Source organism: Prionailurus viverrinus, chromosome X, assembly GCF_022837055.1.
Source record: "Prionailurus viverrinus isolate Anna chromosome X, UM_Priviv_1.0, whole genome shotgun sequence".
NCBI classification, from domain to species: Eukaryota; Metazoa; Chordata; class Mammalia; order Carnivora; family Felidae; genus Prionailurus; species Prionailurus viverrinus.
Genome location: NC_062579.1, coordinates 70,216,239 through 70,243,494, shown reverse-complemented (window position 1 = coordinate 70,243,494; position 27,256 = coordinate 70,216,239). Strand labels below are relative to the sequence as shown.

The window sequence follows — 27,256 nt, the reverse complement described above, 5'->3', positions numbered from 1 at the left end:
CCTCTAAGTGTCTGCAACTGACTTCCACCTAGTTAATATTAGCATCTTTTATAAGATTCTGAGAAACTCAGTGACACTGAGTTCCATCTTGACCACAAACTCCCCAACCCTGTTCTTATTCTTTCTTCTCATCTTCTTAAGGCTATGCTGTCCAATGGAAGAATCGTTTTTTGAAACATATGTACAAGTACTAACACACATATACTCTTAAGTATAAAATAATAATAACTATTGTTAATAATAATAAAGTATTTACAACATATAGACCATCAATCAAGAACCTAATGGTAAAGTTTATTCTTGGATCTCGAAATAGAGATATGGTAACAATACACAAAAGATAAATCCTATATTAAAGTATGTTTTTCATATTCAGATAACTCAGCTAAGCAACTGCATAAAAACTTATTTGGATCTTTATACTATGGCCTCAATGATATTTGAAGAGGTAATTGACCAAATCTTGGGAAATGAAAATATATACTAGAAACATAATAAAAATAGGTCCTTTCCTTATTTCTTTTTTCTTTCTATTACAGGTACATTTTTAGGGAAAAAGTGAAAGGTTGATAAATACTCAGGGATGGGGAAGGGCACAATGTGGTATGAGGGCAAGATTATTTTCTTGCCACAAAGCTCAACAGACTCTGTCTTGACTGCTTGCTCTTTCATTACTCACCCCAGAGATTTTCAAAGTGTGTTCTAGGGACTTGTGGGGGCCTCTGACATCATATAAAATATGCAAGGTAAAAACTATCTTCATAAGAATAGTGATACTTTTTTGCCTATTTCTCTCTCATTCTTTCCTGAGTGTATAGTGTTTTCCAGAAGTTACATGACAAATGATACTGTATTAGATTGAATGTAAAAGCAGGTATGAGAATCAAGCTGTCTTTTATTAAGCCAGCCTTTGAAGAAATTTACAACATTAATTTTCTCTTCTTACTAATATTTGGGGGACATGGGGGTTATAACATGAAGCTACTTTTTGTGAAAAACGTTATTTAGCATGTAATAGGTTTACTTTGTTATTTTAATAGAGTTAGTAAATAAATAATTTTAAAATGATTTATCTTATATAATTTTATTTATTATGTCTATTTTAATTCTAGCATGATAAATGTCAATATATATTACTGAATAAGCAAAAAGTATTTGGGGTCCACAGTAAGTTACATTTCAAAAGTGTAAACAGGTTCTGAGACCAAATACTTTCAGAACCTCTGATTTGTATTTTACCCTAGTGATCTCATTCAAAGTCATGTTATGGGTTGAGCTGTCTAATTAATTAGGGTGAGGTCATACTGGAGTAGGTTGGACCCTTAATCTAATACGACTGGTATCCTAATAAAAAGAACACCATGTGAAGAGACAGACATGCACAGGGAGAATGCCAAGATCAAAGTTATGCTGCTACAACCAAGGAATTACCAGAAGCTAGGAGAGAGGCTGGAACAGATCTCTCCCTAGCATCTTCAGAAAGAGCACAGCCCTCCCATAACACCTTTTGTCCTCTAGAACTGTGAAACAATAGATTTCTATTGTTCTGAACCAACTGGTTTGTGATACTTTGTTACAGAAGACCTAGCAAACTAATATACCCTAACCCTAATCATCTAAAACCAATGATTTTCAAGCCTGTCTGTGTAGTCCAAACCTCTTTACTGAGATTCATACACACATATACAATGGCTACTTGGACATTTCCGATCTTTCCAAAACATCTGAGAATGAAACATGTTCAAAATGACACTAATCATTGTAACCTTACTGATGAAATTTGCTCTATTCCTTAACTTTTTCTTTATGAAGGGTATCACATTCTTTAATGCCTCCTTTCTTCAATTCCCATATCCAATCAACCAGTAGGGTCAGTCAGTTCTACCATTTAATACCCCTCTGGTAATGGTTAATTTTATGGGTCAACTTGGCTGGGCCACAGTGCCCAGATATTTATTCAAACACTATTCTGGATGTTTCTGTGAGGATGTTTTGGGATGAGATTAAAATTTAAATATGTGGAGTTTGAATAAAGTAGATTGCTATCCATAATGTGGGTGGGTCTCATCCAACCAGCTGAAGGCATGAATAGATAAAAAGTTTGACCTCCCCTGGGGCATCTGGGTGGCTAAGTCAGTTAAGTATCTGACTTCAGCCCAAGTGGTGATATCAAGGTTTGTGGGTTTGAGCCCCACATTGGGCTCTGTACCGACAGCTCAGAGCCTGGAGCCTGCTTCTGATTTTGTGTCTCCCTCTCTCTCTGTCCCTCCCCTGCTAGCATTCTGTCTCTCTTTCTCTTCTAAAAATAAATGAACATTAAAAAAAATTGACTTCCCCTGAGAAGGAATTCTGCAAGCCAACTGTCTTTAGACTTCAACTGGAACACTGGCTCTTCCCTGGGTCTATCCTGACACCTTACTCTGCAGGCTTTGGACTTGCCAGCTTCCATAATCACATGAACAAATTCCTTTAAATAAATCTGTCTCTATATATCCACATCCTATAGAACTCAAATATACCTCTTATTGGTAACTTCTCTAACCTTACTACCACTGAATTCAGGCTGTCATCATCTCTTGTCAGGATTATGATAATAACTTTATAACCACTGTTGTCACAGGCCCTTCTCTTTCCAATCCATTTTCTATGCTTTTGTCAAAATGATCTAAGAAATCTATAAAGCATATCATTTTTTTCCATTTATAAATACTTATAGGCTTCCCATTGCCTTCAGGGTAAAGGCCTTAGCATAGCCAAGGGAATGCACCATCTGCCCCCTACTTCTTCAAGACACCTTTTTTTAAGTTTATTTATTTTTGAGAGAGAGAGAGAGAGAGAGAGAGAGAGAGAGAGAGAGAAAGCATGAGTGGGGGAAGGGCAAAGAGAGAGAGGGACAGAATCCCAAGTGGGCTCCATGGTAATGCAGGGCGCCATCCTATCTCATGAACAGTGAGATCATGACCTGAGCAGAAATCAAGAATCAGATGATTAACCAACTGAGCCACCTAGGAGCCCCTTCTTCCATACTCTTATCTCACTATTAGTCCATGCATAAAAGGGAGTAACTTTTAGTCCTATTCTACTGACTCCATCACCTTTTAAGCAAGAACTTCCTATGAATACCCATTGCTTTTCCTAATTGAGTATCTTCAGTCAGGATCAATTCTTTTCATCCTAATTATGAAGTCTGTTTGCTAAATTATGTTGATGCTACTCTTTTTAACCTTGGTTTTTAACTTTTTTTCTTCTTTTAAAATGTTGTTATATTGATTTCCTGGGATATAAAAGATAAACTATTGGAAATTCCTAAAATATTTGATATATTTTAAAGGTATAAAGAATAAACTTAATGGTATAGACATCATTTCAGAAGATTAGCTATTAAGAGACATTACTACAAAATAATTGGTAATGGTTAATCATTATAATTAATATTTATGATAAAAATAATAAATTTGGCCACAGACTGCCTAGATTCAGATCTTGATTCTATCTATCTCTTACTGACTGTCTCTGTGAACTTGGGTAAGTTACTTAACTTCTCTGTCCCTCAGTTTCCTCATCTAAAAATGAGAAACTAGCCCTTTCCTATAGGGTTTTATGAGGATTAGATATGTTCGTATACGCAAAACTCCTGCAACAGTTCCTGGTACATAGTGCTACATGTTAGTAGTTGTTGCTAGTTATTATTATTTGACAATGGCATTTATAATTGCAAAGATTCTATAGCCAGACTACTTGGATTCTAATCTTGGTGATACACTTCTCATTTGTGTGATATTGGGCAAGTTCTTTAATTTCTACGAACCTCAGTTTCCTCAACTGGATGAGGTAATGACAGTACCTACTTCTTATGTTATGAAGATTAACTGACTTAAAACATGTCAAAGTCTTAGAACAGTGCTTGGCACATGGTCAACATTACACAGCGCTTGCAATTTTTACTGTCACTATATTAAGAAATAGGTGGTCCATATTAATCATGTTCTCATATCTTATTCAGATTTTGTTTTGCTTTTAAATTCTCTAACCCTCAGTGGCAAAGGCTATGCTTTTTCTTAATTTTTATTAACTTTTCAGAGTGTAGCTACCTGGTGCCACTTTATTTACCCTCTCTTCCTAAAAAAAAAAAACACCCACCAATAATATACAGTCAATCTTACTAACCAAGAAAACAATTTACTTTATATTATGACATACAGTATCTTTGTTCTTAGGCTCTCAGTTGATTAAGACGTCTATTTTTTTTCAACTTATAATAGTACTGTTAATATCTATTATGACTTGTAATGTTCAAAGCCCCAAGGAAAACTGTTATTACTGTGTTGTCAACAGACACGTGTCAACAAAATGAGATCAGAGCCATAGGACTCATCTCCCCATACTTCTTTTTCTCTTTTCATCTCACCCGCTTCTTTCCTCACCACTGCATTATCCAGAACATAATATGATATAATTTGATAAAATAAATGAGGGGAAAGAGACCACTTCAACAATATATTACCTTGCATTGATTCTCAAAAACCCTGAGTGCCCAGTGTATGGTGATAAAAAATATAGATAATGTCATGAGAGAAATTTGACACAAGTAACTAATAATATTGTGAAATTTCTACACAAAACATTTAATTTATAATCCAAAATTAAGTGAAATTACTTTATTTAAAATTTTTTAAAGTACTTCATACCTTTGTTTATATCAATGAGTTGTTTCTTTTTCTTCTGGCGTTCTAACTTTTCTTGTTCAGCTTTCTCTTTTGCGAGCTTTGCCCTCCTAGTCTTCTCTTCCATTTCTTTTCTCTTATTGTTTTCTTTCACTGCTTCCTATACAAAGTTAAACACAAATCCTTCCATTACTTATATGTTACAGAAACTGTGCAAGTTAAAAATTATATATATACATACATGCATGTGGGTGCTCAGAGATGGTAAAATATTATAGCAGCTTCAAGGTCCATATATATACTTTTGAGAGAAACAAATAATTCGAAGACATCCCTTTTTGAAAATAATTGGAAATAACTCAGGTTTTATATTTTTTTAGTTTTTAAATTCTAGTTGCTTAAAATACAACGTAATATTAGTTTCAGGTGTACAACATAGTGATTCAACACTTCCATACAACACACAGTGCCCATCACAACAGGTGCACAATTAATCCTCATTACCTATTTCACCCATCTCACCTTCCCTCTAGCAACCCTCATTTTGTTCTCTATAGTTAAGAGTCTGTTTTCTGGTTTACCTCACTGTCTCTCCCTCCCTCTTTGTTCATCTGTTTCATTTCTTAAATTCCACATATGAGTGAAATCATGGTATTTTCCCTTCTCTGACTTATCTCACTTAGCATAAAACTCTCTAGCTCCATCCATTTTGTTGCAAATGGCAAGATTTTATTCTTTTTCATCGCTAAGTAACATTCCATCACACACACACACACACACACACACACACACACACATATCACCTCTTCTTTATCCATTCATCAATTGACGTACACTTGGGTTGTTTACATAATTTGGCTACTGTCAATAATGCTGCTATAAACATCAGGTTGCAAGTACCCCTTTGAATTAGTAATTTTTTTTTATTCTTTGGGTAAATACCTAGTAGTGCAATTGCTGGATCCTAAGGTAGTTCTATTTTTAACTTTTTGAGGAAACTCTACACTGTTTTCCAGAGTGACTGCACCAGTTTGCATTCCCACCAACACTGTAAGAGGATCCCCCTTTCTCCACATACTCACCAATACCTGTAGTTTCTTGTGTTGTTCATTTTAGCAATTCTGACAGGTGTAAGGTGATACCTCATTCTAGTTCAGATTTGTATTTCCCTGATGAGTGATGCTGAGCATCTCTTCATGTGTTTGTCAGCCATCTGTATGTCTTCTTTGAGAAAATGCCTATTCATGCCTATATTTTAACTAGATTATTCATTTGTTTTTGGTGTGAGTCTTTATAACTTCTTTATATATTTTGGATATTAACCCTTTATCAGATATGTCATTTGCAAATGTCTTCTCCCATTCCACAGGTATCCTTTTAGTTTTGTTGATTGTTTTCTTCACTGTGTAGAAGATTTTTACTTTGATGAAGTCTCCATAGTTTACTTTTGTTTTTGTTTTCCTTGCCTCAGGAGACATATTTACAAAGAAGTTGCTACAGATGATGTCAAAGAAGTTAGTTAAAGAGGTTACTAGCTTTGTTTTCCTCTACAATTTTAACAGATTCCTGTCTCACATTTAGGTCTTTCCTCTATTTAAAATTTTTTTGTGTGTATGGTATAAGAAAGTGGTCCAGTTTCATTCTGCTGCATGTAGCTGTCCAGGTTTCCCAACACTGTATTTTTCTTCTAGAACCAAAGAAAAGAGACTTTTCTTTGAAAAGACTTTTTCCCATTGGATATTTTTTTCCTGCTTTATGGAAGATTAACTGACCATATAGTTGTGGGTTCATTTCTGGGTTTTCTACTCTGCTCCATTGACCTATGTGTCTATTTTTGTGCTAGTACCATACTGTTTGGTTACTACAGTTTTGTTTTATAACTTGAAGTCCGGAATTGTGATACCTACAGGTTTGCTTTTCTTCTTCAATGTTGTTTTGGCTATTAGGGTCCTTTGTGTCTCCAAACAAATTTTAGGATTGTTTGTTTTAGCTCTGTTAAAAACACTGCTAGTATTTGATAGGGATTACATTAAATGTGGAGATTGCTTTGGGTAGTATAGACATTTTAACAATATTTGTTCTCTCAATCCATGAGCATGGAATGTTTTTACCTTTCTTTGTGTCATCTTCAATTTCTTTCATCAGTGTTTTATAGTTTTCAGAATACAGGTCTTCACCTCCTTGGTTTTTTCCAAGGTATCTTATTGTTTTGGGTGTAACTGTAAGTGGTATTGATTTCTTAATTTCTCTGTTGCTTCATTATTGGTGTATAGAAATGCAACAGATATCTGCAGATTGATTTTGTATCCTGCAACTTTCCTGAATTAGTTTATTGGAATTAGTTTATTGGTTCTAGCAGTTTTTTTGGTATCTTCCAGGTTTTCTATATAGAGTATTATGTCATCTTCAAATAGTGAAAGTTTTGCTTCTTCTTTGCTGATTTGGATGCTTTTTATTTTTTTTTTGTTGTCTCATTGCTGTTGCTATGACTTCCATTACTATGTTAAATAACAGTGGTAAGAGTGGACATCCCTGTCTCTTTCCTGACTCAGTTTTTCCCTATTGAGGATGATATTAGCTGTGGGTTTTCCATATATTGCCTTTACTATGTTAAGGTATGTTCCCTCTAAACATATTTATTGAGGGTTCTTATCATGAATGGATATTGTACTTTGTCAAATGCTTTTTCTATATCTATTGAAAGGATCATATAGTTCTTATACTTTCTTTAATTAATGTGGTATATCATATTGATTGATTTGAGAATATTGAACTGCCTTTGCAACCCAGGAATAAATCCCACTTGATCGTGGTGAATGATTTTTTTTAATGTACTGTTGGATTCTGTTTGCTAGTATTTTATTGAGAATTTCTGCATGCATGTTCATCATGGATATTGGCTTGTAGCTCTCTCTTTTACTGGAGCCTTTATCTGGTTCTGGTATTCGGGCAATGCTAGCCTCATACAATGAATTTTGATGTTTCCCTTCCTTTTCTAGTTTTTGGAATAGTTTGAAAAGAATAGGTATTAACTCTTCTTTACATGTGAAGCCATCTGGCCCTATACTTTTATTTGTTGGGATTTTTTCATTACTGATTCAATTTCTTTGCTAGTTGTTGGTATGTTCTAGTTTTCTATTCCTTCCTGTTTCAGGTTGGTGGTTAATATTTGTTTCTAGGAATTTATCCAGTTCTCCCAGGTTTTCCAATTTGTTCTCATACAGTTTTTTATAATATTCTCCTAATATATGTTGCATTTCTGTGGTGTTGGTTGTTAGGAAATAACTTAGGCTTTAATTGTCATAACCTGGAGTGGCAGAAATTTAGGGACATGAATGTTCACAGGTTTAACAATAAATATGTTTTTTCCATTGCTGAATTATGAAATAGTTTTGATACACAAGAAAAGGTTAAATATGAAAATATGGTTTAGCAAGTATTTTAACACTTTATTATACATCTTTCCTTTATCTGCAAAAAAGGAATAAAAAAACTACCTCATAGGATTTTTGTGAGGAAAATTGCATATACTCATAAAGTGCATAGAACAGTAGGTCTATGATGATGGTGGTGGTTGTGGTAGTGGTGGTACAAATTACATCTAATGGTGAAGGGCATGAAACAATCAGCTATGTTATCACAGGAAGAAAATACTTGAAAGTTTAACAGCTTTTTACATGCCAAGATCTTTAGAAATGCTGAGGACATATTTCAAGATATTGTTTGATGTATTGTATTTTACAATTTTTATTTAATTTTAATAAAAATGTTCATTTAGGGAAGATGACAGCGTAGGAGGACGCTGGGCTCACCGCGCATCCTGCTGATCACATAGATTCCACCTACACCTGCCTAAATAACCCAGAAAACCACCAGAGGATTAGCAGAACGGAGTCGCTAGACCCAAGCGCAGACGAGAGGCCCACGGAAGAGGGTAGGAAGGGCGGCAAGGCGGTGCGCGCTCCACGGACTGGCGGGAGGGAGCCGGGGCAGAGGGGCGGCTCGCCGGCCAAGCAGAGACCCCGAGTCTGGCTGGCAAAAGCGAGGGGCCTGACGGACTGTGTTCTGACAGCAAGCGCGACTTAGAGTCTGGGAGGTCATAAGTTAACAGCTCTGCTCAGAAAGCGGGAGGGCTGGAGGACAAATGGAGGGAGAGCTGCTGAGCCCCCGGACAACAGAGCTCAGTTTGGTGGGGAACAAAGGCGCTCGCCAGCGCCATCTCCCCCGCCCATCCCCCAGCCAAAATCCCAAAGAGAACCAGTTCCTGCCAGGGAACTTGCTCGCTCTGCGCAAACACCCAACACTGTGCTTCTGTGAGACCAAACCTCCAACAGCGGATCTGACTCCCTCCCGGTGCCACAGGGCCCCTCTTGAAGTGGATCACCTAAGGAGAAGCGAGTTAAGCCTGCCCCTCCTGCCCCTGTGCACCTTGCCTACACAAGCCAGCTAATATGCCAGATCCCCATCATCACAAGCCTGGCAGTGTGCAAATAGCCCAGACGGGCCACACCACCCCACAGTGAATCCCGCCCCTAGGAGAGGGGAAGAGAAGACACACACCAGTCTGACTGTGGCCCCAGTGGTGGGCTGGGGGCAGACATCAGGTCTGACTGCGGTCCCGCCCACCAACTCCAGTTATACACCACAGCACAGGGGAAGTGCCCTGCAGGTCCTCACCACTCCAGGGACTATCCAAAATGACCAAGCGGAAGAATTCCCCTCAGAAGAATCTTCAGGAAATAACAACAGCTAATGAGCTGATCCAAAAGGATTTAAATAATATAACAGAAAGTGAATTTAGAATAACAGTCATAAAATTAATCGCTGGGGTTGAAAACAGTATACAGGACAGCAGAGAATCTCTTGCTACAGAGATCAAGGGACTAAGGAACAGTCACGAGGAGCTGAAAAACGCTTTAAACGAACTGCAAAACAAAATGGAAACCACCACGGCTCGGATTGAAGAGGCAGAGGAGAGAATAGGTGAACTAGAAGATAAAGTTATGGAAAAAGAGGAAGCTGAGAAAAAGAGATAAAAAAATCCAGGAGTATGAGGGGAAAATTAGAGAACTAAGTGATACACTAAAAAGAAATAATATACGCATAATTGGTATCCCAGAGGAGGAAGAGAGAGGGAAAGGTGCTGAAGGGGTACTTGAAGAAATAATAGCTGAGAACTTCCCTGAACTGGGGAAGGAAAAAGGCATTGAAATCCAAGAGGCACAGAGAACTCCCTTCAGACGTAACTTGAATCGATCTTCTGCACAACATATCATAGTGAAACTGGCAAAATACAAGGAGAAAGAGAAATTTCTGAAAGCAGCAAGGGGTAAACGTGCCCTCACATATAAAGGGAGACCTATAAGAGTCGTGACTGATCTCTCTTTTGAAACTTGGCAGGCCAGAAAGAATTGGCACGAGATTTTCAGGGTGCTAGACAGAAAAAATATGCAGCCGAGAATCCTTTATCCAGCAAGTCTGTCATTTAGAATAGAAGGAGAGAGAAAGGTCTTCCCAAACAAACAAAAACTGAAGGAATTTGTCACCACTAAACCAGCCCTACAAGAGATCCTAAGGGGGACCCTGTGAGACAAAGTCCCAGAGACATCACTACAAGCATAAAACATACAGACATCACAATGATTCTAAACCCGTATCTTTCTATAATAACACTGAATGTAAATGGATTAAATGCGCCAACCAAAAGACATAGGGTATCAGAATGGATAAAAAAAAACAAGACCTATCTATTTGCTGTCTACAAGAGACTCATTTTAGACCTGAGGACACCTTTAGATTGAGAGTGAGGGGATGGAGAACTATTTATCATGCGACTGGAAGCCAAAAGAAAGCTGGAGTAGCCATACTTATATCAGACAAACTAGACTTTAAATTAAAGGCTGTAACAAGAGATGAAGAAGGACATTATATAATAGTTACAGGGTCTATCCACCAGGAAGAGCTAACAATTATAAATGTCTATGTGCCGAATACCGGAGCCCCCAAATATATAAAACAACTAATCATAAACATAAGCAACCTTATCGATAAGAATGTGGTAATTGCAGGGGACTTTAACACCCCACTTACAGAAATGGATAGATCATCTAGACACACGGTCAATAAAGAAACAAGGGCTCTGAACGAGACATTGGATCAGATGGACTTGACAGATATATTTAGAACTCTGCATCCCAAAGCAACAGAATATACTTTCTTCTCGAGTGCACATGGAACATTCTCCAAGATAGATCATATACTGGGTCACAAAACAGCCCTTCATAAGTTTACCAGAATTGAAACTATACCATGCATACTTTCAGACCACAATGCTATGAAGCTTGAAATCAACCACAGAAAAAAGTCTGGAAAAACTCCAAAAGCATGGAGGCTAAAGAACACCCTACTAACGAATGAGTGGGTCAACCAGGCAATTAGAGAAGAAATTAAAAAAATATATGGAAACAAACGAAAATGAAAATACAACAATCCAAACACTTTGGGAGGCAGTGAAGGCAGTCCTGAGAGGAAAATACATTGCCATCCAGGCCTATCTCAAGAAACAAGAAAAATCCCAAATACAAAATCTAACAGCACACCTAAAGGAAATAGAAGCAGAACAGCAAAGACACCCCAAACCCAGCAGAAGAAGAGAAATAATAAAGATCAGAGCAGAAATAAACAATATAGAATCTAAAAAAAAAACTGTAGAGCAGATCAACGAAACCAAGAGTTGGTTTTTTGAAAAATAAACAACATTGACAAACTTCTAGCCAGGCTTCTCAAAAAGAAAAGGGAGATGACCCAAATAGATAAAATCATGAATGAAAATGGAATTATTAAAACCAATCCCTCAGAGATACAAACAATTATCAGGGAATACTAGGAAAAATTATACGCCAACAAATTGGACAACCTGGAAGCAATGGACAAATTCCTAAACACCCACACTCTTCCAAAACTCAATCAGGAGGAAATAGAAAGCTTGAACAGACCCATAACCAGCGAAGAAATTGAATCGGTCATCAAAAATCTCCCAACAAATAAGAGTCCAGGACCAGATGGCTTCCCAGGGGAGTTCTACCAGACGTTTAAAGCAGAGATAATACCTATCCTTCTCAAGCTATTCCAAGAATTAGAAAGGGAAGGAAAACTTCCAGACTCATTCTATGAAGCCAGTATTACTTTGATTCCTAAACCAGACAGAGACGTAGTAAAAAAAGAGAACTACAGGCCAATATCCCTGATGAATATGGATGCAAAAATTCTCAATAAGATACTAGCAAATCGAATTCAACGGCATATAAAAAGAATTATTCACCATGATCAAGTGGGATTAATTCCTGGGATGCAGGGCTGGTTCAACATTCGCAAATCAATCAACGTGATACATCACATTAACAAAAAAAAGAGAAGAACCATATGATCCTGTCAATCGATGCAGAAAAGGCCTTTGACAAAATCCAGCACCCTTTCTTAATAAAAACCCTTGAGAAAGTCGGGATAGAAGGAACATACTTAAAGATCATAAAAGCCATTTATGAAAAGCCCACAGCTAACATCATCCTCAATGGGGAAAAACTGAGAGCTTTTTCCCTGAGATCAGGAACACGACAGGGATGTCCACTCTCACCGCTGTTGTTTAACATAGTGTTGGAAGTTCTAGCATCAGCAATCAGACAACAAAAGGAAATCAAAGGCATCAAAATTGGCAAAGATGAAGTCAAGCTTTTGCTTTTTGCAGATGACATGATATTATACATGGAAAATCCGATAGACTCCACCAAAAGTCTGCTAGAACTGATACATGAATTCAGCAAAGTTGCAGGATACAAAATCAATGTACAGAAATCAGTTGCATTCTTATACAGTAATAATGAAGAAGCAGAAAGACAAATAAAGAAACTGATCCCATTCACAATTGCACCAAGAACCATACAATACCTACGGATAAATCTAACCAAAGATGTCAAAGATCTGTATGCTGAAAACTATAGAAAGCTTATGAAGGAAACTGAAGAAGATATAAACAAATGGAAAAACATTCCGTGTCATGGGTTGGAAGAATAAATATTGTCAAAATGTCAATATACCCAAAGCTATCTATACATTCAATGCAATCCCAATCGAAATTGCACCAGCATTCTTCTTGAAACTAGAACAAGCAATCCTAAAATTCATATGGAACCACAAAAGGCCCTGAATAGCCAAAGGAATTTTGAAGAAGAAGACCAAAGCAGGAAGCATCACAATCCCAGACTTTAGCCTCTACCACAAAGCTGTCATCATCAAGACAGCATGGTATTGGCACCAAAACAGACACATAGACCAATGGAATAGAATAGAAACCCCAGAACTAGACCCACAAACGTATGGCCAACTCATCTTTGACAAAGCAGGAAAGAACATCCAATGGAAAAAAGCCTCTTTAACAAATGGTGCTGGGAGAACTGGACAGCATCATGCAGAAGGTTGAAACTAGACCACTTTTTCACACCATTCACAAAAATAAACTCAAAATGGATAAAGGACCTGAATGTGAGACAGGAAACCATCAAAACCTTAGAGGAGAAAGCAGGAAAAGACCTCTCTGACCTCAGCCGTAGCAGTCTCTTACTCGACACATCCCCAAAGGCAAGGGAATTAAAAGCAAAAGTGAATTACTGGGACCTTATGAAGATAAAAAGCTTCTGCACAGCAAAGGAAACAACCAACAAAACTAAAAGGCAACCAACGGAATGGGAAAAGATATTTGCAAATGACATATCGGACAAAGGGCCAGTATCGAAAATCTATAAAGAGCTCACCAAACTCCATACCCGAAAAACAAATAACCCAGTGAAGAAATGGGCAGAAAACATGAATAGACACTTCTCTAAAGAAGACATCCAGATGGCCAACAGGCACATGAAAAGATGTTCAGCGTCGCTCCTTATCAGGGAAATACAAATCAAAACCACACTCAGATATCACCTCACGCCAGTCAGAGTGGCCAAAATGAACAAATCAGGAGACTATAGATGCTGGAGAGGATGTGGAGAAACGGGAACCGTCTTGCACTGTTGGTGGGAATGCAAATTGGTGCAGCCGCTGGAAAGCAGTGTGGAGGTTCCTCAGAAAATGAAAAATAGACCTACCCTATGACCCAGCAATAGCACTGCTAGGAATTTATCCAAGGGATACAGGAGTACTGATGCATAGGGGCACTTGTACCCCAATGTTCATAGCAGCACTCTCAACAATAGCCAAATTATGGAAAGAGCCTAAATGTCCATCAATTGATGAATGGATAAAGAAATTGTGGTTTATATATCACAATGGAATACTACGTGGCAATGAGAAAGAATGAAATATGGCCTTTTGTAGCAACGTGGATGGAACTGGAGAGTGTGATGCTAAGTGAAATAAGCCATACAGAGAAAGACAGATACCATATGGTTTCACTCTTATGTGGATCCTGAGAAACTTAACAGGAACCCATGGGGGAGGGGGAGGAAAAAAGAAAAAAAAAAGAGGTTAGAGTGGGAGAGAGCCAAAGCATAAGAGACTGTTAAAAACTGAGAACAAACTGAGGGTTGATGGGGGGTGGGAGGGAGGAGAGGGTGGGTGATGGGTATTGAGGAGGGCACCTTTTGGGATGAGCACTGGGTGTTGTATGGAAACCAATTTGAGAATAAATTTCATATATTAAAAAATAATAATAAAAAAATAAAAAAATAAAAATAAATAAAAATAAAAAATAAAAAAATGTTCATTTATTTTTGAGAGAGAGAGAGAGAGAGAGAGAGAGAGCAAGCAGGGAAGGGGCAAGGGCATGGTGGGGGAGGACAGAGGATCCATAGCAGGCTCTGAACTGACAGTAGAGAACCTGATGCAGGGTTCGAACTCATGAACCATGAGATCATGGTCTGAGCCGAAGTCGGATGCTTAACTGACTGAGCCACCCAGGTGCCCCAGTTTGTCTGATATATTTTATATAAATTATTTGTGGAACTCAAGTGAATTAGTATATTCCAGTAGGTGGTATGGGAAGAAAGTTGAAATAAACTGATCAACTAGTATAATATTAACTTTTTTTTGAATTCAGAGAAGTCACTAATACAAAGACATACAAACAGCAAGTTCCTTCTATCAAGCTATTTTGGTTTATTTTCTCCTATATTATTGATTAGATATACATCATAGCATATATGATTTCAACAAAACTACTTTGTTCCAGAAACCCTAAAGAAAAAGACTCAATAACAAGAATACATACAAGGCCTTTACTGGAGGTGTCTATATTGAAAAATTGTTTTCTTCATAATAAAGACACAATACTTTTTACAAGTCTTGAAAACATTTTCTTTTTTTTTTTGATTTTTTTTTACATTTTTAAACGTTTATTTATTATTGAGAGACAGAGCATGAGCAGGGGAGGGGCTGAGAGAGGGGGAGACACAGAATTGGAAGCAGGCTCCAGGCTCTGAGCTGTCAGCACAGAGCCCGACGTGGGGCTCGAACTCACAAACTGCGAGATCATGACCTGAGCCGAAGTTGGACACTTAACCAACTGAGCCACCCAGGTGCCCTGAAAACATTTTCAAAAATTCTCCTCACTTACAAGAATTATTCATATGCCCCCCTTCTTTTGCCTCCCTCAGGCTAGTACCTCCCGTATTAGGCTAAGAACACAAAATGATCTGGCTCATACAGACAAAATTAAAGACTACCACTTAAGTTGGAATGATAGAATCATAATTTTAGAACACTGTTTCTCAATCTCAGCACTAGTGTAATTTTTGGCTGGTGTCATTCTTTGCTGTGGGAGCTGTCCTGTGCATTGTAACATGTTTAGAGGACACGTGATGCCAGTAGCACACCTTCCTAGCTGTGACAACCAAAAATGTCTCCAGAGATTGCCAAATGTTAGGCAAGTGGAGAATTACTAACCTGGGGGGTTTCATAGAGATAATTTATACAAAATTACAAAGTACATACTCTGTTGAACTCAGCTTCTTTTCAAATACGTGGAAAATGAGTTCCAAATAGTTTAAATAATGGCTTAAGGTCACACATTTATGTAAGTGAAAATTTTGGAATAAAAATCATGTCTATTTACTCCTGGTTTAATGCTTGTTTCATTAAGGAACAAAAGGCAATGTGAATATGACACCAAAAGTATAAGCATCCAAAGAAAAACATAGATTAATAAAGCTTCATCCAAACTAAAACCTTTTACCCGTCAAAGGACTCTGTGAAGAAAGTGAAGAAATAACATACAGAATGGGAGAAAATTTTTGTAAATCATATATCTGATAAGGATATATAAAAGATCTTATAACTCAGTAATAAAAGGACAACCCAGTTAAAAATGGGCAAAAGATTTGAATATTTCTTCAAAGATATATCTATCTACATCTATACCTGTATCATCTATAGATATCTATGAATCTATAACATCTAAGAAAAGATGTTAGACATTGTTAATCCTCAGGGAACAGATAATAAAAACCAGAATGAGGTACCACTGCATGCCAATAGGATGGCTACAATTTAAAGAAGGAAGTAAAAGAAAAAAAACAGATAATAACAGGTGAGGATGTGGAGAAATTAGAACTCTTTGCATTGCTGACGTGAATGTAAAATGGTGAATCATTTTGGAAAATTGTCTGGCTGTTCCTTAAAATGCTAAACACAGAGTTACAATATGATCCAGCAATTCTACTCCTACATACATACCCAAGAGACAATAAAACACACGTTCATAAAAAATACTGCACAATAATAGCAGCAGTATTCCTAATAGCCCATAAGGAGAAACAACTCAAATGTCTATCAATTGCTAAATAAACAAAATATAGTATATATCCATACAATGTAATTTATTCAACCATAAAAATAATGAAGTAGTGATATATGCTGCAATATGGATGAATCTTAAAATATTCTGCTAAGTGAAAGAAATCAGACACAAAAGGCTGCATATGAAATGATTACATTTATATGTGATGTCTAGAATAGGCAAATTCATAGAGACAGAGAATAGATTAGTGGTTGCCAGGGGATGGGGGGTGGGAAGAATGGGGAGTACCTTCTAATGAGTATGGGGTTTATTTTGGGGGTGATCAAAATGTCTTGAAGTAGATAGTGGTGATGGTTGAACAACCTTGTGAATATACTAAAAACACTAAATTATATATTTCAAAATGGTGAATTTTATATATAAAATTTATATGTAAATTATACCTCAATAAAAATTCATAAAATTTTTAAAAGATGTTTGAGAAAGGCAGGATTTAAATAAAATTACAACTTAGAAAAAAAGACAATATGAAAAGGCAACATATATTCAGAATTTGATACAAAAAGTTGTATGATCTTTGGTAAGTAACATAAGAGGAGGTAAATAGTAGGGTAGAGAAGGAAGGTTAGTGCTTACGTGTATTTTACTACTGGTCAAATCTCTGATCTGGTAAACAGTTATCAACATCTGGGTGTACTGTTCAATTATCAATCTAAAGAGTTGTTTATGTGCTGAGTGCTGTCATTTATTATAAAGATGAAAAAAATGGTAACTTGCTTTTGTAGTACTACCTTGTTCTGATAATAAGAGCTATTGCTTAAAATTTCTTTTAATATTTATTTTTGAGAGAGAGAGAGACAGAGAGGGAGCCACCAGGAAAGGGGCAGAGAGAGAGAGAGGGAGACACAAAATCCAAAGCAGGTTCTAGGCTTTGAGCTATCAGCACAGAGCCCGATGCGGGGCTCAAACCCACAAACCATGAGATCATGACCTGAGCTGAAATCGGATGCTTAACCAACTGAGCCATCCAGGTGCCCCAGTAACAGCTATTTGTTAATGGAAATTTATTATGTGCAGGTGTTTTAAATAAGTAACTTTGAATCTTTATAGAAAACCTGTAATGTAACTATTATTTGTTATTTTGCAGGCGATGAAACTTAGGTTCAGGTAATTTAAATGAGATGCACAAGGTTACATAGCTACTTAAGTGGCAGAACAACATATGTTCACTTATGCTACCACGATGTCTTCCAAGTAGAGTTCCCTGATAAAATATAAGATTCTTCGTTAAATTTTAATTTCAATATCAAATGAATCATGTATAATTTTTAGTATAAGTATATCCCACACATACCTAAGTGGGCATTGGGTATTGTGTGCAATATACTTAAAAAGTCATGTACTATTTGGGGCACATTAATATTAAAAAAATATTCATGGTTTATGTGAAATTCAAATTTAACTGGGCATCCAGTATTTTCATTTGACAAATCTGGCAATCCTATCTCTAAGACTGTTGACTTTTCATAAGCATCCTCTCATGGACTAAGATCATCTAATGAAAACAGTAGAATGATTATAAAAACATAAAAATAGCTCAAATCTACACTATCTTTGAGAAAAGAAATGTTGATATAGATTACTGATAGGCATTATATGGTTCATGAACTTGAATCATACTATTTCTATACCATTCTCCATATATTTATTTCCTGTTTCTTGACAATAGAGTAAAACCAAAAAAGGAAAAAAAAATATATATATATATAAATCTAAACTGATGCAATTGGAGGTATAAGAAAATAAGTCAATACTCATTATTAAAGAATCACCAATGGAGAAATTTGGCATATGTGAATTGGATAAATTTCTATACAAAATGGGGGCTTGTCACAGGCACTACTAAAACAACATGAATGTAGATCTAGTAAATGACGAAACAGATGAAATAACGGCCCAACAGTTTACATCTTACGTGTTTCAGGAAAAGATTTAACAACAAAAGAGCTGCACAATTTGAAATGGCATCTGTTATCCTAAAGAGACCAAAATGGAAGAGGAAAATAATTTCTGTGGTTTGGTATTAATGAAAATGAATGAAGCATCTACAAAGCGATATATTTTTCAAGCAACATAGACTGTGGAGTGAGATTTAGGTCCTGATATCACCATTTCTGTCTTCATGAAGAGGCTTCATGTTGAAAATAAGACCCTATTCCTCTTGATGTTTTTATTCTTTGGCTCTGGCTTTAGAAAACTGGAGATGGGAAACACTCTCTCTTTAAAAAAAAAAAAAACAACTTTAAAAGAGAAAGGAAAATTGTAACTATAGTTTCATATCGACAATCTTTAGTTTTACTAGAGTGAAAGAAAAGAAATTCTCAAGACTTTAACTCTCCTAAAAATGTAAAAGCTTATGAGCTAAGGAGAAAACTCCTTTGAGGGATAGGATGTATTCTTTTCATCCTAAGTCCTACAAAACAAAGCTCAAAATCATTAAAAGAATAAAAGCAACAGGAGTAAATTTATATTCAGGTTTAAAAAAAATCTCTTAAGTAACTGACTGTGATTAACAACACTTTATATTTGTCAAGCATCACTGAACATTTTAAAACACTTAGTCATGAGTACTTAAGCATCATTCTCTAGGAAGCATCAATCATTATTTCTTAGGGTTGGGGATTCCAACTGATTAGATTCTTTCAATGTACAGAAATGTGTTCTTTTTAAAGGATGCTAATTGAGAAAGTGTTTTGGTGGTAACCTCAGACAGGATAAATATGTACCAAAAAAAGCTTCAGTTTTACCAGCATATCTATTTTTCAAGAGTCAGTAAAAAATACAATAGGAGCAAAATATAACAGAAAATGTCTCTAGGATTTACTGCAAAATATATTCAGCAACCTAATTTTAAGTCTCTCACTGAAATCTCTATTGTCTTCCTGAAAATATGAATTAAAAATCTTATTTCCCTTGCTGTGCATAATTAACAAATGAGACCTATGGGCTAAAAATGTCGTATGGAAAAAAAAAGCTGATGTAAATGCTAAGACCTCTCATTTATTCCAATTAAGGTTTTTTTTCTGAATTTGGAGTTTTTTTTGTTTTTTATAACTTATTATCAAATTGGTTTCCATATAACACCCACTGCTCATCCCAACAGGTGCTCTCCTCAATGCCCATCACCCACTTTCCCCCTTCCCCACCCCCATCAACCCTCAGTTTGTTTTCAGTATTTAAGAGTCTCTTATGGTTTGCCTCCTTTCCTCTCTGTAACTTTTTCCCCCTTCCCCTCCCCCATGGGTTTCTGTTACGTTTCTCAGAATTCACATAAGAGTGAAAACATATGGTATCTGTCTTTCTCTGTATGGCTTATTTCACTTAACATCACACTCTCCAGTTCCATCCACGTTGCTACAAAAGGCCATATTTCATTCTTTCTCATTGCCACGTAGTATTCCATTGTGTATATAAACCACAATTTCTTTATCCATTCATCCGTTGATGGACATTTAGGCTCTTTCCATAATTTGGCTATTGTTGAAAGTGCTGCTATAAGCATTGGGGTACAAGTGCCCCTATGCATCAGCACTCCTACACCCCTTGGGTAAATTCCTAGCAGTGCTGTTGCTGGGTCATAGGGTAGATCTATTTTTAATTTTTTGAGGAACCTCCACACTGTTTTCCACAGCGGCTGCACTAGTTTGCATTACCACCAACAGTGCAAGACGGTTCCGGTTTCTCCACATCCTCTCCAGCATCTATGAAAACTGGTTCAGAAAATTCCAAGGGACTCAAATGCCTGCTTCATTCATGTGAGGCCTATGTTAAGCAAGCATCTTCCAATCTTGTGATACTTCAAAACAAACCCACCACCATCAAAACCATTTCTTGCTTCCATCGTCCTCAAAGGCTTATTAACCCACTGCTAACTGCAAAAGCACTTTGCAAGCACTGTGATCTGAATGAAAGCTAAAGGTATATTTGAGAGATGGAGAAGTGGAATAATTACGAAGGGAAATGGATCTTGGAATGAGATAAACCTGGTTTCAATTCCAAGCTCCCATTACTTATGCTAAAAGCTATGTGTCATTGATTAAGTTAGTTACTTCATCTCTTTGAACTTTAGTTTCCACTAAATACAGACAGTTTTCCATATCTGTAGAATGGAGATACTACTACTCAAATTACTTTGAGTACTTGGGTGTTAAATAGATTAAGGGAAATAATGTTTATATAAAACACTGAAGACAATGCCTGGTGTAGAAGAAATGCTCTATACATGGTGGCATTTATTATTAATAGAAACATCTGAAAGTTTGAAAAGTAAGAATCTGGCCATTAAGACACAAATGACCACATATGTTTGATCTATGACTAGAAATGTAGCATATTTTGATAGTTTACCCTCATAAGCATACTGGATATGATTTTTTAACTATAATATATTATTGGCATTTAAGGTAATTTAAAAATCCATATATATCACTATCACTTGGCATTTATTTAAATAGAAATTTATTCTTTTCTCCTTTAGGTTTGGTATCACCCTAGGAACTTGCGTGAATATACTTGGAAAGGCTTGTAATTCATTACCATATTGAAAGCTGTATGAAAGTAGAGTCACATAACCTTAAAAAATGTACATTAGAAATGTCTTGGTGAAGAAATTGGTAACTCTGGTGCCAGAGGCATACTGTGATCACACTGCTGAGTATTTCTCTATTCCTCAGGGATGTTAGGATCCACACACGATACTAAATCAAATAATTTGGCAACAATATAAAGAAACCTGGTATGTATTATATTGAAAATCTTTTCATATACTAAACATGAGCCACTAAGGTATTATTTTTAATGAAAACTCAACGAAACAGGTGAAATTCTCTCCACATTTTCTATCTTGAACTGTCCTAGCATCTGATTCTATCTTGGCTTTAATTCAACTGTGCTTTTCCTTCTTTCTGTTTCCTGCTAACCCTTTCAGAATTTTAAACTGTTTCTCTTAGTTGCCTCTTTCTAAAATAACATAGAGTACTTAAAATTTAAATTAAAGAATCACTGACATAGATACTGTAAATTTCTATCTTTCTTAGATAAATATAATTCTAAGACTTTATTTTTTCATGCATCTTATTGATAGTATTTCCAAAACATTCCTGCCCAGAATAAAAATAATGAGAAAGAAGCCTATTTATTTTGTTCCTCTGAAATCCGGAACCATAATCCAAACATTCTAAGAATAGCATACCCCTGTAAACATAGGATGGCCTTTAGGAACTGAGAAGTCTGGCTTAAATCCTAGCTAATGACTATCACACTTTATCCCTTAGGGCCATTTACTTAACTGCACTAAGTCCCCTTTCCTGATCTGTGAAATACCTGTACTTCATAGTGTTGGTTTGCAATTTAATGAGAAATTGCATATAAAGCCATTAAGTACTGTGCCTTGCACATAGAAAGTGGTCAATGAAGAGTGGTGGTTATTATATTATTCCACACTGGGCAATACCAATGTCCCATGCAATTCAGGATCTGTACTCCGTTTCTTCCAACCCAGGAACATGTCCATATATGTGTAGACTTGGGAGAAGGAAGCATTCTTTTTGATAGGGAAATCTTCCAATACCAGGTAAAAATAGGAAGAAATGAAACATACACACTCACAAACTTTGAACAAACAGGATTTGCCTTCCTGAGTCATGAGAAAAAAAGATTTAGATAGAATGAACAGGAAGTTTTGGGGAAAATTTTTTATGTTACTATACCATACTTGACAAATCTAAGAAACAAAAACATCACAGAATGTTTTGCTAGGTGTACTAATAACGAAATTCACACATCATCTTAAGGTTAAACACATCTTATGGGACTGTGGCATAAACCGAGGAGTAAAGTTTTCTAAAAGAAGGCAATGGACTTATTTTTGGTGTTATTGTTTTTGTTTTTTAACATCTGTAGTTCTGACATCAATCTGAGAAAATGAAGCATACATATACTCTAAGAAAAGGCCATTTGGCTTAGAAATTAGAAGTTTGCTCTTATTTCTCTATGAATATTTATCTCTGAATGTGGTATTCACTTGATCTGCCTAAAGGTTTATGGAAAGGTCAGGTGAATTAGCCTACACTCAGTCCTCTACCATAATCCTTGCTAAACTTTCTTATACTTTTACCGTCTTTACCCATAAGAAGCTGCTAGCCCTGATGGAAAATCATCTGCTGGATGATTCCAAATATAAGATAAGAAGAATGATATGACCTTTTTGCATTTGTGGGGGTGGGGGTGGGGGGAGGGTGGTTCTCATTTAATTCCAGGCATAACAGGAGGAAAAATAGGTAGAGATGGAAAGGTTGTTTTAGAATAGTGAACCAGAGTTATGGCAGCAATGTCCTTTCCCTGTCCCAGAGACGCCCTGGGCATGACAATGAAAAGGAAGTATGATTCTGCATATGAGACCTTTTCATCACCGTACAAAAGAAATTTCCCTAAAAAAATTCTACTTCCTTCTCTCCCACTTTGCTTCGTATAGATACCTACATGTTCTTTCCTTGAATTGTTTTGGCTACCAGTGATACTTTTGCAACTTTCTGTGCTTACCTACAACCAATGACAAGAGTTGTTGGGAAAAACAAATCCCAAATGTGTGTTACCACTAAGTGATGTGTAACTTGGTCCAAAGTCCCTAATTGTTAGCACAACTGGGAGAAAGTCCTAAAGAATACCAAAGGTACTAGCAAATCAGGTCTCACATACTTTTCCAGATCTTTCTCACTTCCATTTTAGAATAAGCATGTCAGGTTACAAATGGAAAGTTAAAATGTGACCCAAAATGAAATTTTCAGCATTGAACAAAGAACTGAACAATTACATTATGAGAGAAAAAAAAAAAACACCCACAATAAGATGGCAGCAATGACTCATTAGGTTTTTCAACTGCAGCTGGGGACAATTTAAGGCTTTCCATTAAAGAAAAGAACCCTATTCTTTAATTAACATCAAATAACATTAGATATTCCTTTCCTATAGTTTCATTGTGTTTAAAGGGCATATTGGATTGAAGGAGTCATGCTCAGGGCAAAGAATTTCCAGCTATAGAAACTATACTCTGACAGTCAATACCTCTGAAGACTTTATCAGCAATGTAATACAGATAAATATTTTCTTTCCCAAAGATCTCTTATGCAAGATCTCATGAATACTTCATCAACCAATCAATTACATTTGTAACTGAGAAGTGTAACTTTCTTTTTCACTAGGGTAATTGAAAGCTTGATTAGCTTGCTCAAATACTTAGGTTTCTCAGTAACAGGCACTGAACAAATGTATTCATACTGTAGTTAGATGGAGGTTAAAGTAGTGCTTATTAACCTATGTAAATACGGTATGAATCACAGATGTATAGACCATAGGTAACCTGCTAAACCAAGTCAAACAAAATAGACATTTTCTGCCTTTTTAGGTTATGTTAGGAGACATTATTATGAGATATTATGTTCCTTCCTTCCTATAGACCAGTGTGTTTTCTCTCCATCTCCTTTGTAGACGATACTTCCCTTTCCCATCCTTTAATTTTCCCTTTCCCCTAAAGCTCTATTCTTATATCTTTCCCCCTCTTCCATCCACTACCTGTCAGTCAGAGAATTCATCTATTCCTACTCAAAGGTGAAGAAAAACAGCCCTTCCAATAGCCTATAAGGCCTTACATGATTTAGCCCCCTGCTACCTCTCTGACCTCATCTTCTCCTGGGTCCTTCTATTCCAGCCCATGTCTCCTTCCCTCAGCACCTTTACACTTGTGATCCCTCTGCTCTCAGCACCATCAAGTATCTGCTTAAATGTCTCATTAGTAAGGCCTCCCCTGATCACCTTACATAAAATGACCCCTAATATACTTCCTAGCTCCCTCTTCCCTACTGTAGTCTTCATAACATAAAAGGTCAAAACCTAGTTAAACTTTCGATACTCTCCATATTTTCTAAGAATTAGTAGCTGGAGCCAGTCTGTTTACATAATAATAGTTTCCAGCCTGGGAACTTTCAAAACATTAAATTACTAAGAACATCTTTACACATAGTTCTCTACCCACCTCGTTATTTCTTTATTTGGGAGAATCTTAGTGACCTTGAAATAAGCATTATCTACCTTCAAGCGGTGGTTTTCTTCCTAATCAAGCATAGGTTATGGTTCACTGACCTTTACATTTATTTTCTTAAAAATGCCAGTGTTTAGTGTTTCTGAGGTCTGATATCCATGACATTTGTCACACTGACACAGCTCAACACTCTGCAGTGAAAATTCACTTGTGTAGAGATTAATATTTACACAGAACCTTCAAAGTTAAAAGAAAAGAAGTGTTCTAATTTTAAAAATGAGATCTTTGTTTTGAATAAGATATTTGCAGGATCCACAAGCATTAGTAATACACAGGTTTTCCAGTGATCTTTCAGTTTAAGACAAAACCATCTCAGGTTCCGGTGGAAGGTTTACACGAAAAGTTCCTTTAGTTTATTTGTATAAATGACTTCCTTTTGGCAGAGGAGAGACTCAGAAGAAACTGATATGATGCAGGTGAGGGAGCCAGTTAAATGAATTCTACTACATGTTCACTGAAGTAGTCTTCCTGTATTCAGCACAACCAGCTTACTGTTGAGCCTCCTTAGGAAACAAATAAAAAATTAATGTATCTTTCCAATGCTGTATATATCTGGAGGTTTGACAGATGAACAGATCATTGCACACCAGTGCAGCCGTGAAGAATATCTCATGGGTAAATTATTAAAAATGAGAAGAAAGAAAAAAAGACTGTTATGTGCAAATCTCCTTGGATATTAAACTTGCAGTTGGTTACAAAGCGGTCATGCACCGATAATGAAGGCTGGCTGTGATCCCCAAGGCCTTCTTTTAAAATTTGCCTTCCAACTGCAAAACCATGTGATCTGATGTTGGAGGGAAAACTGCCTCTCCTGTCACAGTCCATTAGAATGCAGAACTCTGATTAGCTAGAAGTTAATCTACAATCTATAGCATGGAAAAGATTTTCAAATGCTGCAGGTTTCCACAGACACATTTTTTCTTAGTAGGTATTTAAGTATCCCCCTTTTCCATCTAGGAAAGAAAAACAATTGAATTGACATGTTTCTATGGACTTCTACTTAATTAAAATCTGCAAAGCACTTTGAGCGGCTACATGAAGTTAATTTCTCGCTTTTTAAAAAAATTTTATTTTGAACCAAATAACAAACTGAAATTTTAAGGTCACTGATAGAATATTTTAATGGGAGGACATCTTGGGGAGGCATGGGTGTGGGGTATGTTACAGGGCTAAGGGCTGAGTTTACTGCCTTATTTATTACTGTCACCATCTTAGAAGATGGAAGAGGCAGCACAATCAATAAGGTTTTCATAAGACCAATTTGGGAGGGTTGAAAAGCACCTTGGAGACTTAGATAAGAATATCAAATTACCTTGACAAGTAGAAATATAGACTCAGAACAGGAAGGGCCCTGAAGAAATGCTTGCTGTAGTCTTCTGCTTGTGAATAGGGTTCCATGACCTCCCTCAGGAATCTGTCCTGATACTTAATCACTTCTAAAAGAAAATACTTCCTTATGTCTAACTAAAAGCTGTCAGTTACTTAAGCCCTTATCTTGTCTATTGGCTGCTGAGAAATAGAAACCTAGTCAATATCTTCCTTAAAAAATGCTTCACGGAGGTATAAGTTTTCCACAGGAACCACTACAGTGACTGAATTCCATAAAAGTGAGGCTAATCCTCAAATGCAAAACAGGGGAGTTTTTCAGCTTGTAGGGTAAAGGGTGGGGGGAGATAGGGGTCAGAGAGTCCCTCGGGAAAATTTTTTTGTTGACTCCAAATTAAGCCATTCAATACAATTTCTAGAGAACAACAACTCTCTCATAGAGATCTTTCTATAAATTCAATGATGTTTATGTTTTCCTGTGAGTCTTCTCTACTGGTGGGACATTATTTTGTAAATTGCAGCCTCCTCCAACCTCATATACCCTTACAAAAAATAGACTAAACTGGAAACAATACCCTACGAGATAGGGCTAACCAATATCTTATATAAAAATATTCCCAGTTTCCCATGCCTGAATTTTCCTAACATATCATAGCATTTGTTTTGTAACATTTTAAGGTGCAATTGTAAACTTATAAGATTGGTTCCAATATATCTGTTGAAACTATGAATACTGTTTTTCAGATAGCCACCTTGGGAAGCCATAAACTTATTTTCGTAAGAGCCATTACTTTGTGATTATACTTCCTCCTTCAGAATTGACCTCCAAGGGGCACCTGGGTGGCTCAGTTGGTTAAGCATCTGACTCTTGATTTCAGCTAAGGTCATGATCTCCAAGAGATTAAGCCCTGAGTTGGGGCTCCACACTGGGCATGGAGCCTTCTTGAGATTCTCTCTTCCTCTGCCCCTCCCCCCACTAGCATTCTCCACCCCCTCTCAAAACAAAAAAAGAAAAAGAAAAGAAAAAGAATTGAACTCTGAATCAAATGAAATCAGTCTCATTATTTTAGGTTAATAACAATTTTGACCAGAGATTTTGTTACCCATTTCAATCATATATCTTATTCATAAAACTTGGTTCAATGTAATTTTTGGCTGTTTGCAAAATGCAAACCCTCAAATTGCACGGATATAGTAACCCCGAAAAGATCTAAAGCATAGGCTATATAACCCTTAGGGAAAAACCAAAATAGGCATTTTCAAAAATATTTAGGGCAATGTCATTATCTTTCAATTACGATAATGAAGAGGGTAAAAGTCCTTTGA

General features: G+C 36.5%; 1 protein-coding gene across 4 annotated transcripts in view; it reads right to left on the bottom strand.

Moving 5' to 3' along the window:
• DIAPH2 (diaphanous related formin 2) overlaps positions 1-27,256 on the bottom strand; it is a 984,211-nt gene that overhangs the window by 230,431 nt on the left and 726,524 nt on the right. For all 4 annotated transcript variants that reach the window (XM_047843487.1, XM_047843489.1, XM_047843490.1 and 1 more), the window contains one exon: positions 4,689-4,824. In XM_047843487.1, the coding sequence (XP_047699443.1) occupies positions 4,689-4,824 (136 nt within the window). The remainder of the gene's footprint in view (positions 1-4,688; positions 4,825-27,256) is intronic.